Below are 17,522 nucleotides of genomic sequence, written 5' to 3'. Positions count from 1 at the left end.
TTTGAAACGTAATTTATGTCTCGCTGGCAATACATTTTAAATTCAAATGAATTTTATAATATTAAAAAACATGGAGTTCTATTTTCGGCACATAAGCCTCTCTAAATGTACAGCAGTGAGCTCAATCCTCGGCTTCTCTCATGCACTCCTCTCAAGTGTGAAATGTATGGGATTACCAAAATATTTTTCTAAATATATACATCAACGATCAATCGATGTATTACTGGTGGTAGGACCTCTTTTGAGTCCGCGCGGACAGGTACCACAACCCTGCCTATTTCTGACGTGAAGCAGTAATGCGTTTCGGTTTGAAGGGTGGGGCAGCCGTTGTAACTAAACTGATACCTTAGTTAGAACTTATATCTCAAGGTGGGTGGCGCATTTACGTTGTAGATGTCTATGGGCTCCAGTAACCACTTAACACCAGGTGGGCTGTGAGTTGGTCCACCCATCTAAACAGAAAAAAAATAAAAAATAAAGTACCACTTGATAATCTACATGAATAAATACAATTTTGGTAACATAATTTGTTCAACTTGGGAATTGGAACACACACTCCCTGGATCCAGATGCTTGGGGCTAACCAGTGTACCACTGTATGGGTCTGAAGTAATGATGAGATATATTATGCCTTAGATATGGGACAATGTCTCCATAAAGCAAACAACTTTTATTATAAATATGTAATAATGACATTAAACATGAAACATAGTAGATTTAAAACTACTAAGTGGTTTCAATGTATAGTTTGGGCCTTGAGCAGTAACTATAAGATCAGTCGGGTAAAGGTTGTGCAGAAAATAATTAAATACAAAATGAAAACCAAACTTTATTTATGTAATAATACTGATGTGAAGAATGCAACATTTCTGTAAATGAAACTGGTTACAAATAACACTATCTTTTTCAAATATATCGATTATTAAAATGTATTTATTTATGTTATGAACATTCATGATTATTTTTATTTTATTTTTTAGCAATCAAATTCAATAGTTTAATTTTTTGTACTACAGGCCTTATTGGTCACATACCAACATTTCTTAAGACATTCTAAAATACAAAAAGAATATTAATAATTATTAGTGACCAGCTTGGTAGTGCAGTAGTTAGTAGCACTTTTTGATAGGTATTCAAATTTCCAGCTTTCTAGAGTAGTCCTTTTAATCATTTTTAATATTTGAATGGCACGATTAATACGATTACAATCAAAAGTCCAAAAGTAATTTAAAATTATCTTAATTTTAAATATGTAACACAAATGTAAATCACAATGATCAGCAAATAATTAGCAATACATTTTACAAATTTCTATTATAAAATTCTTCCATAGACTTCAGCTCTTCAATATGATAATTCAATATTGTATCAAGATCTTTGTAATGAAATCTACCATAAAACAGTTGTCCCTTCAGCATATAGGGAAACCAAATTCTATCATCAGGCCACATGTCATCAAAAGGAATGTTATTGCAAGGAAACCATTTCGGTAACATTTCTTCGGTCTCTCTAGGAATTCCTTCAAACAATTTCGAACCAAATACTCTGACTTCCATCATAGTTTTATCCCCTTCAAAAGTAAATTCTAAATGTCCGATGTTCTTTAAATCTGTGGTTTTTACCCTAATACAACATTCTTCTTTTAATTCTCTTGAAGCGGCCTCAACTATTGTTTCGTTCGGCTCCAATTTACCGCCAAAACCATTCCATTTGTTGACGCCAAACCCGCGCTTTTTAAGACCCAAAAGTATTTGTTGGTCTTTCGAGACGAAGACTAGAGTGTATACTTTCTTTAGAAGCATTGCTGGTGTGATTTGTAATTTTTTAATGCAAATCACATAATTTACTCTTTCGTTAGAAACAACGAATTCGTGAATTTTACTGCCTAACAAAACATGTATTTATATTAAACACAATCATAACATAAAAAAAGTTATATCAAATTATTTTAAAACTAATTTAAGTTATTATTTATTTAAAATATAAGTTACATAATTTAATTAATATAAGTTATTTTAAATAACGTTCTCATTACAAGTGGTACGGTACACAATACCATAGATTATACACTTAATATATTAGAGACACAATACTATAGTCGGATTTTTTATTAGACGAAGTAAACTGACGTTTACTGTGTTGTCAGTTTTTGATGAAATAAAAATAGTGTTGTGACAAAGTGAACGATTGAAAAAACTCCTGAATTAATGAAATTGCCTCGATTGTCTAGTGAATAGTTAGTGTGCCGAACTGCCGATATCGGGCACGGGGTTCGAATTTTAGCCGTGCTTTGTACATACCAACGAGTTTTCGACGAAACATTATGTTCCTATGGTATCTACCTGTACTGAATACCGAGTGTTTTAAACATTAAGAAAAACATTGCGAGGAAGCTTGTAAGACTGTCCTATTTCCAATGCATCATATAGTTGAAACTATGGATGTATAAAATATAACAATTATAAGTACATAGGTAATGAAAATAAAAAAAACTGATTGTAGTTACATACTACTAGTAACATATTATTATATTGGATCACTTTAATACAATTTTATTGTAAAATATAAATAATATTCTTTTATAGTTTGAAATTAATGATTAACTCTTCACACTCATTGTTCATATATGTGATTGAACGAGAACTGGACGCATCACTATTACTTTAAATATAGCAACATTATTTCACAAAGTGACATTAGCTACTGTCAGCTGGCTTCGTCTAATTAAAAATCCGACTATACATAAAACTTTGATATTTTTTATCTGTTCCTTTAGACAGGCAAAGGGAATGTAACCCATTTGACAAAATGTTTGTAAATCACAATAAATGCCAAAGCCACTTCTGTTAAATCGAAAAGTAAATTGGAATGGAATAAAATAAAGTTAATTGTGGTATGAAAGTCATTGAGGTGAAATGAAAATATCATGATGATAGGTAAGAATATAAGTAAGTCAATTCAAAACCGTTTTTTTTATTCTATTTGTCACTGAACGATCTCATTGTGTGTTAAAGCAAACTACCTATATCAATGGTTTGAAGAAGAGCCAAGTTCAGAAAAAGCTTGCGTGTAAACTCAGCGAGCATTTTGCACGCTGTTACGCCTTAAAGCTCCAGTCCCCATTAATATCGGGAAGGCCCAGGAGTTCATCTAACCATTTAGTTTTATTTTCTAGAATTCTAGTATTATTCACAAATAAAACACTGAAAGCATCGCAGTGTGATTTTATGGGTGACCAAAAGAAATAAAATTCCACACAGAAAAGTTTATTTATCTACGACTGGAAGCTCAGCGATGACCTTAAGATAGTCCCGAGAATCACTAACACCAAGTGAACAATAACAATTAGGAGTCATCCAGGAATGTAAAATGACGACTTGTAAGCGTTTCTTTTCTCACTGGCCCTTCAGATATTAAGTGGCTATCGAAGGCTATAGACATCTACGTTATGCCGCCGCCTCCTTGAGATATTATGAGTTTTAAGGTCTTAGTTTTATCAGTACAACGGCTGCCCCACCCTTCAAACCGAAACGCATTATGTACTGCTTCACGGCAGAAATAGTCATGGTAGTAGTACCTACTCGCGCGGACTCACAAGACGTCCTACCAGTACAATCCGAGCCTTTGTTCAACTAGATCAGATCTTTTAACTCAAATTTGTATGGAGTTGGAATGTTTGCCTACGTTTGCCGTTGTGGGCGCTGTTCCAACTGAATATAAATTTCAGTTAACTTTTACTCTATCGAGAGCAGTGTAGTTAGTATTACTTAGTTTAGTCAGATTATAGTTAGTAGTTAAGGAAAAAAAAACCCGAAGCCGGCACGGCGCCGGGGTGACTCCTTCGCGGGCATCACTCCGCCCAACAACCAAGCCCATCGTATTATATATAATAAGTATATATTTTTTATCGATGTTGTGCAGCTGTGCACGCTGCGAATAGCACTCCCCAATTCATCTCGTCCTGCACCCACATCAACCCTTCCCTGTGTGGCAGGGAGCTTCTGCCCGGGCAGTGGGGTTTGCCCCAGGCCCGTTCCGTGCCCCTGAAAGGGGGTACGACGACCCTTCTTACTTGCTATCGAGAGCGTTAAAAAACTCGCATTAAGCGCACTGGCTCCAATAGCCTGACGGGCTCTGTTTCTCGCCACGATACTGACGGCGTGGTAGACACCGTCGTTTAGATATACCTACATACAGCTTACTAAACTTACCAGATATTTTTTCTTAATTAATTTGTCTCTTAGTTTCTTTGTGTTTCATGATATTAGTAGGTAATTTAAATCGAATCTTTGAATCTTTAAAATTTTACTTCTATCCCGAGGTGTAAAGAAAATATATTTAAAAATACTCTACAGTGATATTGTTTATGTACATGAGTAACAGTCAAAAGACAACCTAAATTGGGTAGTATGCGTATCTGCTTTTGAATGTTAATTATTTTTTTTAGTTGCGTTAACGTAGGTACTTACTTTCTAAACATTATTTCCCGTTTAAATTTATTTTCACACAAGTCGCCTTCACAGTACGAAGTCAGCGTAATTAATTTGATTTACTCGAGGGTTATCAAATGCTTTTGGATAATCCTTCGTCGTCTGACATTCTTTTAACTAATTACAGAAACTGGTACATCTTATACCTAAAATCTATACTTCTATACTAATATTATAAAGCTCAAGAGTTTGTTTGTTTGTTTGAACGCGCTAATCTCAGGAACTACTGACCGATTTAAAAAAATCTTTCAGTGTTAGATAGCGCATTTATTGAGGAAGGCTATAACATCACGCTAAGATAAGAGCACCAATAAAGAATGTTTAAAAATCAGGATTTTTGAAGTTAGGTATATTTCTTTAGGCGCGTTATGAAAAATTGATGAGAGTGAAATTTTACGATGAGCGCGCACCGTGACACAAAATTAACAGAATGAAGTTGCCCACTAAATCGCTCATTCATTACAATACGGCCGACGTAACTTGGCGAGTCTGAATATAGCCGCAGGTGAACTTTCCGAACCGTACCGAGAATTACCGAATTTATACGATGTCAAGAAAAGGGATGTCCAATATGCGTATTTGAGGATGTTGTTTAATCGATTTTTTTTCAAATTCATTAAAATTTAAATAAATAACATAAAAATAATAAAAATAAAGTATAACTTCTTACGCGCGTACATAAGTACACGCACCCTTTTTTTCTCTTTTGAGAGCTTCAGCTGCGTGCGCGTGCGTGCGTGCGAAATGGTTAGTTTCGCTTAAATAATGTATGACAGGGAACAATAGCCCAAAAAAAAAAAAAAAGGGAACAATACCCCCTTTAAAAGATCTAAGAAAAGTCCGCCACCGCATATGTCAATATGTTAAGGTTGGCTCACAATAACGTTTTTTATGCTAAACAAATTTGTTCTAAAATAAAGTATAATGTGTGAAGGTATTTTTAATAAAGATGATATTAATCCCTATCCAAATAAATACATTATTCATTACACGTATTAAATTTTAGAGAAATTCACCCACACTTGATTTTAATGAGTATCTCGCTATGAGTATCTTAATGAGTATGAGAAGATATCGCAGTTAAAATAATGATCAAGCGCGTAATATTGATGTACAAGGCGCCGGCCGGCCGGTGCGCGGCGGCACAGAATAAGAACAATAACAAGAAACACCCAAATCACTTCAAGATAGGCTTTGAAAATTATAGATTTTTGTGGATTTCTTCAGGATCCCATCATCAAGTCTTGATGATTACAGGATCATTCTGGAAGTCTACCCTTTCGAACAAAAAACAGAAAAGAGAATTATCACAATGGGTTCAAGCATTCTGGAGAAATCGGTGAGCATAAAAAATGATGGTCGAATTGATAGTCTCCTCTTTTGAAGTCGGTTAAAAAGCCTTAACATTCTATAATTCAAAAATATTTTCACTATCTACGTAAATGAAGAGGCGGGTAAAATTTAGCGTTATGCCAAAGTAACTATTCCACGCGGACAAAGTCGCGGGCAAAAGCTTGTTAGAGATAAGAGGGTAACGGTTAAGAACATGTTTTATTTTTAAATTACATTATTTCGAACGTCCTTAATTTATTTTATTTTTGTATTTAGATTCACGCTGTCAAAAGCTCCTGAACACGATCTGAGGATCTTATTAGACCAATTTGTGGCAAATAACGGCTCCTAATCCTGCAATTACTTCCTCCTACTCTTTCATATGCACCGAACTATATTTGTAATGGTAATAACTACTGGCATACTGACCTACATGTTTCCTTTTTTTATTGCCCTTCTAGGCAGACGAGCATATGGCCCACTTGACGGTGAGTGGACGGTGAGCATCGCCCATGGACTTCAGCAATGCCAGGGACAGAACCAAGCCGCTGCCTACCGTGAAGTACTTTCCACAAGCCTCGTTTGAAGAAGGATATGTCGTAGCGCTCGGCAAACACCGTGGAGGGGAGCTCATTCCATAGCCGGGTGGTACGTGGCAGAAAAGATCTCTGGAAACGCACTGTGGATGAACGCAGTGGTTCCAGGTAGTGTGGATGAACTCTTCTCCGTTGGCGAGCGGTGCCACATAATTCTTCACTTCACAACTTTTTTATTATATGGAGCGTTTAAAAGTAACACAAATTGTCTTTATTCGATAAATTGGTTGATTATACGTTATGCAGTAGCTTCAGAGATAGGAATGCTATCTCCAAGCATGAATAACATTATCGATCAGTTTGTTTCGTTGGCTGTAATCTGTAATTACATAATTGATGGATTAATAATGTTGTATTTAGTATCTATTTGATAATTAAGGCGAGATGTTGTGCATTTAAAATTAAATTTATATTAAGGTAACGTATTTTTATGGTTTCGTTTTTTTAAGATTGTCTGTCTTAGTTGGATAGATTCGTGTATTTCATTCGGGAGAAAATTCAATAAATTATACGGATGAATATGATCTAAGATCCGAAATAACTTCAAGATAATACAGAATAGGTAGCTTGTTAGTGTGTGAATAGTTATAGTTCACGATTAGCTTAGCTATTTCTAGATATTTATATGTTATATTTAAGTGCTGTATTCATATATTAGCCGAAAGTTTCGGCACCTGAGTTAGATTCCCGGTAGGAGTTAGATAGTGTCTGTTTGAAATTTGGCTTTTTGGAATATACTTTTACAATTTAGATAAGAGGTAAAGAGGTCATGAAGACACATGACTCGTTTTTATCATCCAAGCACCAAAACATACTAGTCCTGCATCACACAATCAACACGCAAAAAACAACAACATATGCAAACATTGTCACAAAAAGTCCCGTCTTAGTAGCCACTACATTTTGCGTGTCAATATATTTTTAAAATTGATTCTCATCTCACACTTATCTTAATCGTAATTGTAACATTTGATATTCTGGATAGGAATATGTAATATGCTGGAAACGATACGATAAACTGCCGCACTGAATGTCTGAATTTGTTTATCTTTTGGTAATTAAATATTTTTTATCATTTATCTTTTTATCTAATTTTACTTAAAAAAAAGCATTATACGTCTATATATTTCCACTGGATTGCTCAAATTTAATTCTGTTTAGAGGAAAAATCAGTCTCCACTAGCGAGTAAAGTTTTTTCACCAGTTTTCTAGCTTAGAGTTGCGACCTTACGCGCGTCGTAATAAACTATGTATGTTCATTTATGTAACTCCAAACAAAACAGTGCAGCAATAACCATACTTTATAGGAGTTACGAAACTAATTCAACACAGCGACATATTGGCAAAGTTATATATTACAAATTGTTCGTTACACGTGTCATGGGTAAACAGGGAGACTTGAATAATGAGCGGAGATTTTTCCTTCCGTGGCCTAACGGGTGAGATGCCGATTTTCTTGTATCGTATGATACGACTTTATCCATGTTTGAATTCTCTGGCAAATATCATTTATTTCTATTAGATTTTTACCTACGAAATTGTCGTTTAGCATATATAAAAGTTTTTTTTAAATAATTTTAAATTCTATTAATCAAAAAATGCACTCAGTGGTCATTTTAATGCACTTCTTGAAGTTAGGAGCCAAAGAAATACAAGAGCCAAAAAACTCTTCAAGGGTATTTTAGAATTTAGGAAAAATATGGGATGGCGAAACCGTAGCGGGACCGACACGCGCATGTACAGTTACGTCGTTTCCCTCCGAGAAGTAGTTGACAGATGTCAAGTCGCGAAGGGACTTTCAAATCGCGACCAGTATTGCCGTGGTAAAAACTCAAAAACCCACAGATGGGTTTCGAACAGTGAAGGTCCAGCGATTTCCTCCTGAAAAAAAAGAGGGTATCACGGAGTATCAGCGGCACCGCCTAGGCTCGACTTGCCGCCGACCAAAATAGCCGACTTCTCATAATATAAATATTGTCATTTCCAGTAATTATGAAGTGTTTGAAGAACGGTTGCAGTGCTTACACCCAGGGTCCCGCAGGGGTGGCTTTTACAAATCTCATCACACACTTCCTAACCACACAATGTTTGATCACCGAGAACTGGCCTGAAGACAGATCTTATAGCTTAACAAGTAAGTCCATATCTGTTCCGGAACGTCTCGTTTGGCATAGCTGCGCGGTAATGCCACGATTCTAGGCACATAATTATTTATAAAAAAAAAACAATATTTTTTCCGGGATCCTTGTGCATTCTTATTATTTACTTCAATACAAACAAAGAAATAGCTGATGGGAAAGCGTGATCAATCCGTGTTTGCTGCAGACAGGGCAATACTAGAATGCACTCTACACCCTTATTGATTATGTTAATAAATCGTACTAATATTCCAAGATGGAGATATGTTCGATTTCATCATCGTTGGATCTGGTACTGCTGGTTCTCTACTGGCTAGCCGACTGACTGAAATTGAAGCGTGGAAGGTGCTGCTGATAGAAGCCGGTGGGGATCCTCCCTTAGAGAGTATTGTGAGTGGACTGAATTGTTTTATTTGTTGGGGCTTATTATTAAAAAACAGTTTTGATTGCGTAATCATTTTATATAGATATATTATTAATCTAGTCTGTGTTTTCGCCCATTTATTCTACATTTTATTGGAAGGATATTGGTGGCATGAAGGAAAGTAATTTGAAACAGTATTATGTGAGCCGCTATTTGCTATACACTCGAGTTGAATTTACATTAACATTCATAGTTAGGGACGACACTACAACGTATCACAGAACCGAATAAAAACTCACGTTGGATTTGTGTACAGGGTGAGATTTGATTGTCCAAGCTTTTTGTGGTTTTGTTTAAAGTTAAACCACCAGATCTTCCAGATCCAGATATTCTTTTAAGGCCCAAAGTATACATCTATAGTTTTTCAAGTATCGGGGGAAACTTTAAAAAATATTTGTTAAATAAGATAAGATTTTAAACATAACCACAACAGTATAGTTATTTATTATATACATATTTCTGCTCGTGCCTGTGTGTAACTGTTGAGTGCATTGTAAGCTACGTACATAAAATAATGTGTAATTTCCGACACTGGTAACTGGTGCGTTTCTACCTGCCTAGTCTCGCATCCATGTCCTCTCGCGAGCACATAGCACGTGGCTGTCCCATTAGTACAACTAAGATTGTTTATTTGATGGTGATGTTTCAGATTCCAAATTACTCTGGGGCAACACACCGAAGTCCTAGCGCCTTTCAGTATTACACTGAAATAGATGAGACTACTAATAAAGGAAGTTGCAACGAGAGGTCTTACTGGCCTCGCGGAAGAGTTCTCGGAGGAACAGGATCCATCAACGGCCTCCTCCATATGCGTGGCAGTCCAGAAGACTATAAGCCTTGGGCAGTAAACGAAGGTTGGGATTGGGAAACAGTAAATAAATATTTCATGAAGAGCGAGCGAATGATCGACCCTTTCATTCTCAACAATCCCGAACTAGCGAGAAACCAGGGCCTTGATGGTGAATTTGTGGTTGATCAATTAAACTTTACTCATTCTGAAATAGTTAATAAATTGACACAGGCTTATCAAGAGCTAGGCTTGAAATTTATAGATGATTTAAATGGAGATTCTCAAATGGGGGTGGGAAAGATTCGCGGCGGGAATCATAAAGGTAAAAGAGTTAGTACAGCATCAGCCTTCTTGAGTCCAGTAAGAGAAAGAAAGAATTTGTACGTTTTGAAAAAAGCTTTTGTAAGGCATATAGATATAGAGCAGCAATCCAAAATAGCTAAAGGTGTCACAGTTTCTTTGAGTTATGGTAATGTAGAGACGTATTTTGCTAAAAAAGAAGTTATAGTAAGCGCAGGAGCAGTCAATACGCCAGCATTACTAATGATATCCGGTATAGGACCCCAAGAGCATTTTAAAGAACTGAAGTTTCTTAAACATTTAGTCGATCTACCTGTCGGAAGAAATTTACAAGATCATGTAAGGATACCTATACCAGTTACGCTTAATACTGGAGCCAAAGCAAAAACGGAGGAATATTGGCTTAAAGCTACAGCGGAGTACATGCTGCATCAAACAGGGCCTCTTGCTACTAATTACGATCAACCAAACATCAACGCCTTTCTTTCGGTACCTGATGGTAAAACTCAACCTGACGTGCAAATAGACCATAATTATTTCGTTCCGAACACATCCTATGTGTTTACAATGTGCACAGAGATAATGTCTTTTAAAGATGAAATTTGTCAGCAATTTACTGATTTTAATACCGAAAAAGAAATGATAATATTTTTCGTGTCGCTTTGTAGGCCGCATTCGAGAGGTAAAATTGAGTTAAGAGGAATCAATGCAATGGAACATCCTAAAATATATTCAAAGTATTTTAGTGATGCACGTGATATGAAAACCTTTATTGATGGGATAAAGAAAGTAACTGAGATAGTTAAAACACCAACGCTCCGAGATATGGACGCTAAATTAATGAGAATTAATTGGAGGGATTGTGATGGGTTTGAGTTTGAGAGTGACGAGTATTGGGAGTGCATGGCTAGAACTGTTACTTATAATGTTTACCATCCCGTCGGAACTGCTAAAATGGGGAAACCTAATGACCCAGAGGCAGTAGTTGACAATAAACTGAAGGTTTACAGTGTGAGAAATTTAAGAGTGGTAGACGCTAGCGTAATGCCTACAATACCCAGTGTCAATACAAATGCAGCTGTTATGATGATTGCTGAAAGAGCCGCTGATCTTATTAAAGAAGAATACGCAACTACAGTTAATACCATTAAAAAGGATGAATTGTAAATTTCACTTTTCTTTAAAAAATTACACTGGTAGCCACCATTTTCTTATAGCTTACTAGCCGTGATCACTCTTGAATGTAATTAAATATTGACATTAGATAGACAAATAAGTTAAATTTTGACATTAAATTCTTATCTTATCTTTCAGCCGTCACACGTTGAGTCCTGAACATAGGTCTCTCCCAAGCCTCGTCACAGTTGTATTTTAAAGATACGACACATTAGACAACAAAAACAAAATTAGTGTCCTCTCATAAAATGTAATAAAACTCTTCATATGCAAATGACGTGCCAATTTGATTAAATGTCAACATCTTGACATAAAATGATCTTTATAAGGAAATGTTTAAATATCTAATGATAATTCATATTTCCTTAATTGAGTTTACAGTGAAACATAATTTGGCATCTGTTTATATTATAAAAGAAGGTATATACCCAATCGATGTAAATTCAGTGGCTATTCAATTTTATGTTGTGCTTCGGAACAAAGACGCATTATATCCCACCGTAATAAATTATTACCCAAAAAAGTGTTGTCTAAACGACGATGGATTCAAAGATTGTAATTTAGCTGTATTCGGTGGTCAAAGTTATTTAAAACCAAAAGAAAATAAAACATTATTTTTTGTTTATCCTACGCTCTTTCCTTACAATCAAATTGGCCATTGCCATTTTACTTTGGAGTATAATTATTATGGAATAAAAAAGCGGTCTTCTATCGAATGGATTAGAGAATTCAACACACGTTTCATAAGAAAAAATAGTCTGTTTAAAAATCTCGGAAGACATAAAAATTGTGGTAGCTTGGATTTAGATCCACTGGAAAATTGCGATCCAGTAAATTGTGATCAAAAATATAACGGAGAACGATCATATTTTGATGCGAAAATCAATAGATGCATTAAGATTCCTATATGTGTTATGGACCCCACAAAAGATTTACCAGATGTGGTTTACGATCCTACAAGCAATACCTGCAAAGATCTGGGTGATTCTTTCAATGTCGCTGATGCATATGCCATTAGTTCGCAATATGGTGTAGTTGTTGAACCCACTGTTACTGAGAAATATAAAGTTCAAGTCAAATCTAACTGTACGACCATTTCACAAAATTTGCAACTATTAAGAGATTTAATGTATGGGAAATTATATTCTACCGATGATCTTACAACAACGGACTACACGGCAGTGTGTAAGTCTGCAATTATTACAATTTTAACTTGCATTGTAAGTCTTTGCATCTTTCTATTGTTCCTTGTGTTTTGTATGAACGGAGTCATGTGGTTATCCAAGAAAATATCTAGTGGTGATCTGAAAAAGTATTTTGAAGATTTAAGGTCAAAACTAAAAAAACCCAAGTTTCCAGATTGCATGACTAAAGTATCAAAGGTAAACAAAGAAGTTACGAATAAGCTACTAAAAGATGTGATTGTCTCAGATCTGCCTATTGAATTAAGAGAGAGTGCTGTGGACATTTGTGAGAGGATAGGCAAAGAAGTTAAAAGGAAGAAGAGGTATAGGATGGTTGATATAGGAAGTCAAATAAGCTTGATGGAAGCCCAGGCTGAAAGTTCATCTAGTTCGTATGATAATGAATAAATTTCTCCACAAATTGTTGAAGCTTTTCAATATTTTTTAAATAATTGTCATTTCGAATTACAAATTTGTGTTGATGAAGTACGAAGTTTACTAATTTAAGTAAATTGAGGCATATAGACGTAGAATGTATGTTTATTAATAAATGTGTTATAAAGATAATATATAAAAGTAACATAGAAAATCGTAAATAACAATGCAAAATTAAAATATCTAAAATAAGTGTAAATTTTTACAAAAAAGTAATCAAATACATTTAAAAAATTGATTTCTTTTTTTCAGTCCCAAAAATGGATGCAGCGAGTCCTGTTGGCAGAGAAAATGATCCATTATATTTTAAAGATACCGTAGCTTATAGGAATTTATATTAATCAGAGACAGTATTCAGTACCCAGACCTTGTCCAGATCCAGCTACTCTAGCAATCCTCTATCACTCGTCCATAGTACAGTCAGTGATTTATTTTAACTTAAATGCTGTCATGTCGTCATTAGTCTTCGGATGTCTAATGCTGAACACGGTCTTCTCTTGAGATTTACCATAATATCCGGGTCGACGCTGCCGCAGTCAGGTCATCGTAAGTCACTTGTCCAACGTCAAAGTAAATTCAACTACCGTTTCCAACGCCGCCAAAGTCTCGACAAGAATCAAGAAAACGGACACGCTGAAAGTCTTTTAACACGTATTTATCGGCTTGATCTGTAACTAGCATATCTCCTCTATCAACGTACTTCATGATGTCTGATTAAATTAGAAAAGTTATACAGTTATCAAGGTTCGATGACAATCCGATGATTTTATTAGTTTAGCTTAAGTTCAGCATATTATGATTATCAGGAATCACAAAAATCTAATGTTTGATGACCGAACGTTTGATTTTTACCAGTTTAAAAATAAAACAAAAGAAATTATTAAATAAAATGGTCTGGAGAAAGTATACGACCACATCCCATCATGCCACCTGTTGGCTGTGGCTATAGCTGAAAGTCGTAAGCTGCCTATTTTGATACTCAGCTCTTCCTAGTATCTTGGTTTTGGCGTTTATTGCAAGCCCGTATGCGGGATACTACCATCGCCATATCTGTGATGGAAGTTTCCTAAAGAAACTCTTGTATGGTTTTTAGTAAGCTCAAACATTGTTAACGTTCGTCAGTGATCTTTACCACTCATCATAAATAGCCACAGTGAAGGACAGGGTACAAACAAGTTGCTGTTTACCGGAAATCATATCGTGTATTTATCGCAAGCCCTTTTTTTTTTTTTTTTTTTTTTTTCCGGGCCGAGGGCCGAACCTCCTACGAGGTCCCCGCGCCTAGGGGGCGCGCGGGGTATGTGAGACTCTACGATCTGCAGGTGTTGAGAGCAGACCGCGGGCCCAAGGAATTTAGGGCCCACCCACTAAACGACTCCCCTGCACTCTTACACCCGGCGTCCGATCTCCGTCCGGGGTCAAAACCCGGTCAGAGTAGGGGGGTTCCCGCGGTCAACACTACAACCAGACACGCGGCGCCACCCCGAGGACGCCCGACCGACGGGTCGTCGAGGCGATAGTCGACGACCAACGACGTCAGTCTCCGCGGTACGGCGGCCCTTCAGGCCGCCCGGGCGATGCCGCTGGTGTTCCGGGATACCCCGCTGGGCCAGAACCAGCCTGCCGGGTCGGAACGCGATACACCGCCGACCGGGTTGCTCTTCCACAGTATGTTCGGCGACGACAGCGACGACGAAAATGCGGACCGCATCGCAGTCCGCAGCCGCCGACGCGTCGTCCCGTCCTCCTGGTGCCAGCGCGCTAGAGTGACGGTAGCGTGCGGCGCAGTCTCAGCCCCCTTAGGTCGCCCCGTGACCATCACCGGGAGGAGACTGCCTCCTCATAGGGGCCGGAGCTGGACAAACGCCCTCCTCCGACCCCCGGCTCGACGGCGGCGGCACGGCGCCGAGAGGGAGGAAGAGTTCTCCCTCTCCCGTTCCGCCGCCTCCTTCTGCGAGATGGTGGACTTGCAGAAGTCGAGCATCGCCTGCCAGGACTCATCGTTGCCGAGCATCGCAGCCACGACGGTCGGAAGCGACAAGTCCGGTCCTATTTTTGCAACGAGGACGCGGCGCTGCTCCGCGAAAGCGGGGCAGCACGCGAGCGTGTGCTCCGCCGTGTCCTCGTTGCAGCCACTGCAATGGTGGCACTTCGGCGTCGGCTCCCTCCGGGCGACGAGGTGCAGGTAGCGACCGAAACAGCCGTGTCCCGTGAGCACCTGCGTCGCTCGGAAGGTGAGACGTCCGCGGTCGCGATTCACCCAGTCCGAGAGGACCGGGCGGATCGCCTCGACGGTCCGTCGCCCGTAGGCGGGGTCCGCCAGGCGGCGAGACCACGCCTCGAGCACGGCACGCCGAGATTGAAGCTTCCGCGCTCGAACTTCCGCCGCGCCGGGACGCGGCTCCCCCCTGGAGCGGAGATCACATCGCCACGCGTAATCCGCAGCAAGCGCCTCCGCTTCCAGGTCCCAGGGAGGCGTCCCGGCGAGCACGCACGCCGCCTCGAACGAGACGGTGCGGTACCCACGAACCGCCCTGACCGCAATCGCGCGCTGCGGACGTCGCAACGCTGCGACGTTGTCACGGGTCAGGGCGTGGCACCATACGGGCGCCCCGTACAGTGCCATTGACCGCACCACCCCCGACGTTCGGCAACAGCCGACTCAGCGAGCCGGCGGCTGCCATCAGTCGGGGACCCAATCTTTCGAAGTGAGCACGGAAGCTCCAACGACCGTCCAGTACGAGGCCGAGGTACCGCAACCCGGTCGCCTCGATCTCGACGCGAACGCCTCCGATCACGATTTATCGCAAGCCCTGCTTTAACCCTATCGAAGTTGATGTTAATTTAATTTAGGATCAGTCACGTTTAGAACTCGCAGCCGCAATCAGTCATACCTTTCTTGTTGAGCGTTTTAATGGCATTGATTGCCGGGAAATTGTTTGCTTCATTGATTTCAAATGTGGGCGCTTGACTGCTCTCTGCCTCTGATTGGTTCTCCTCTTGAAGCGACTCCATTATATTCACCTGAGAACGCTAATAATATACATACGTGAAAAAGACCCGAAAGGATTCCCTTAGTATTTTGATTAAATATAATATTTCGCCACGCCATAAATGTTGCTAAATTATGTCCCTTAGAAACGAGATTTGAAGGAAATAGTTAAGCTAATCAGCAGATTTAGCAAAAAATCTCTGCCTGCGACAATAAAACAGAGATGTTTTACTATAGTGAAATAAACAATCTTCACAATAGCAGAACTATTTGGGTGCAGTTTTCAGGGATGTATCGAAATAAAATTGGTCAACGTCTAGTATGTTAATATTATACCGGGCTTGCCATGAATCCTTCTAGTTGTTTTTCGTTTGTGATCATCTCCCAAAAGTCTTGGCACCTCATGGCTGTCTCCTCATTATCTCCAGGTGCTGGGGCAAAGTCGATGGTGTAGTGACCTTCATTGAGAGGCTCACCGGAAGACCGTCCAGGATCGATTAGTGCTGGATGACCATGTTGTTTCGTTCTGTGATTATCCATACCGGCAACATCGTATTTAAGCTGTGGAATTATCATGTGGAATTATGAATTATCATTGTTGCTAGTCAACAAGTTTATTTGTGAGTGGGAGTTCACAGTTAACTTGGAAACTAGGTTTAATGATGGTCAAGTTATAGCGCTAATTTTGTAGAGATAAGTTAATTGTATAGTTTTTTGATATGAAATGACTTTTAGAACGTAATGCGGGCGTACCTCGCGATTCCAGGTGGTACGCTTGCAGTCGCTTTTGGTGGCGATATGGCGAGCTCACGGCCCACTTGGTGTTAAGTGGTTACCGGAGCCCACAGACATCTACAACGTAAATGCCACCACCTACCTAGAGATATAAGTTCTAAGGTCTAAGTATAGTTAGAACGGCTGCCCCACCCTTCAAACCGAAATGTGTTATTGCTTCACGGCAGAAATAGGCAGGGTGGTGGTACCTACCCGTGCGGACTCACAAGAGGTCCTACCACCAGTAATTACGCAAATTATAATTTTGCGGGTGTGATTTTTTATTACACGATGTTATTCCTTCACCGTGTGAAAGGCAATCGTCAACATTTTGTAAGTACGTATTTCATTAGAAAAATTGGTACTTGCCAACACGATGATGCATCGGCCCTCTTATCCTTAAGGCCACGATGACTCAGACACTAAATTATTGCTGAAAAAACCGGTGTGATGGACGGAGAAGTTTTACTCATCTACACAGAAATATTACCTGTTTTATTGCTCCATCCTTAATATCAGAGGAAGTAGCTTCGGAGAGTGGCATTCCAACACCCTGGCAGCAAAGAAAAGCTAATGGAAAAGTAAGGTAATCTGAAACGGTTTGAACCTTTCGCCACAGTCTAACGAAGCGAGACGTAATTCGGTGGAACTTGTAACAGCTTACAGTGATCATGTAGCATTCTTAAACAGACTGTGGCTCAGTAGGCTGATGTTAATGGGCCATATAAAATACAATATTGAAATGAAGTGTGGATAAACGAGAATGAAAATAATAAGGATATTGACAGTGTCTTAATGACAGTTCTTTTTTTGAGAAATGTGTGTTTTCATAAATATGAACTGAAAAATATTTCACATTGGATATTTTTAAATTATCAATTGAACTATTCT

The 17,522-nt window shown here is 38.8% G+C and overlaps 4 protein-coding genes across 4 annotated transcripts; 2 read left to right on the top strand and 2 right to left on the bottom strand.

Annotated features, from left to right (window-relative positions):
- Positions 1-816: 816 nt before the first annotated feature.
- LOC114244659 (oxidized purine nucleoside triphosphate hydrolase) lies at positions 817-1,990 on the bottom strand. The gene has a single exon (XM_028176543.2). The coding sequence runs from the start codon at positions 1,800-1,802 to the stop codon at positions 1,302-1,304; it is 501 nt and encodes a 166-aa protein (XP_028032344.2). The 5' UTR covers positions 1,803-1,990; the 3' UTR covers positions 817-1,301.
- Positions 1,991-6,790: 4,800 nt separating this feature from the next.
- Positions 6,791-11,244, top strand: LOC114244611 (ecdysone oxidase). Its single transcript, XM_028176489.2, has 4 exons — positions 6,791-6,835; positions 8,406-8,552; positions 8,813-8,946; positions 9,630-11,244. The coding sequence occupies exons 2-4, from the start codon at positions 8,411-8,413 to the stop codon at positions 11,235-11,237; spliced, it is 1,884 nt and encodes a 627-aa protein (XP_028032290.2). The 5' UTR covers positions 6,791-6,835; positions 8,406-8,410; the 3' UTR covers positions 11,238-11,244.
- Positions 11,245-11,578: 334 nt separating this feature from the next.
- LOC149501063 (uncharacterized) lies at positions 11,579-12,854 on the top strand. The gene has a single exon (XM_089734328.1). The coding sequence runs from the start codon at positions 11,579-11,581 to the stop codon at positions 12,836-12,838; it is 1,260 nt and encodes a 419-aa protein (XP_089590454.1). The 3' UTR covers positions 12,839-12,854.
- A 181-nt stretch (positions 12,855-13,035) lies between these two features.
- On the bottom strand, positions 13,036-17,378 carry LOC114244601 (uncharacterized). Its single transcript, XM_028176474.2, has 4 exons — positions 17,122-17,378; positions 16,194-16,418; positions 15,760-15,889; positions 13,036-13,141 (listed from the first exon to the last, which is right to left on the bottom strand). Exons 1-4 carry the CDS (start codon positions 17,302-17,304, stop codon positions 13,092-13,094), a joined length of 588 nt encoding a protein of 195 aa, XP_028032275.2. The 5' UTR covers positions 17,305-17,378; the 3' UTR covers positions 13,036-13,091.
- Between the last annotated feature and the right edge of the window lie 144 nt (positions 17,379-17,522).

Source organism: Bombyx mandarina, chromosome 17 (assembly GCF_030267445.1).
Source record: "Bombyx mandarina strain Sakado chromosome 17, ASM3026744v2".
Taxonomy (NCBI): Eukaryota; Metazoa; Arthropoda; class Insecta; order Lepidoptera; family Bombycidae; genus Bombyx; species Bombyx mandarina.
This window is presented reverse-complemented; position numbering and strand designations above follow the sequence as displayed.

Bases quoted from the DNA above. Each gene is read 5' to 3' on its own strand.
- LOC114244659 (XM_028176543.2), bottom strand. From the start codon at position 1,802: ATGCTTCTAAAGAAAGTATACACTCTAGTCTTCGTCTCGAAAGACCAA.
- LOC114244611 (XM_028176489.2), top strand. From the start codon at position 8,411: ATGAAGTGTTTGAAGAACGGTTGCAGTGCTTACACCCAGGGTCCCGCA. The intron at 8,553-8,812 runs GTAAGTCCATAT...TAATATTCCAAG, and splicing joins CAGATCTTATAGCTTAACAA to ATGGAGATATGTTCGATTTC. The intron at 8,947-9,629 runs GTGAGTGGACTG...GTGATGTTTCAG, and splicing joins ATCCTCCCTTAGAGAGTATT to ATTCCAAATTACTCTGGGGC.
- LOC149501063 (XM_089734328.1), top strand. From the start codon at position 11,579: ATGTTTAAATATCTAATGATAATTCATATTTCCTTAATTGAGTTTACA.
- LOC114244601 (XM_028176474.2), bottom strand. From the start codon at position 17,304: ATGATCACTGTAAGCTGTTACAAGTTCCACCGAATTACGTCTCGCTTC. The intron at 16,419-17,121 runs GTAATATTTCTG...ATAATTCCACAG, and splicing joins AGGATGGAGCAATAAAACAG to CTTAAATACGATGTTGCCGG. The intron at 15,890-16,193 runs GTATAATATTAA...TAGCGTTCTCAG, and splicing joins AAGGATTCATGGCAAGCCCG to GTGAATATAATGGAGTCGCT.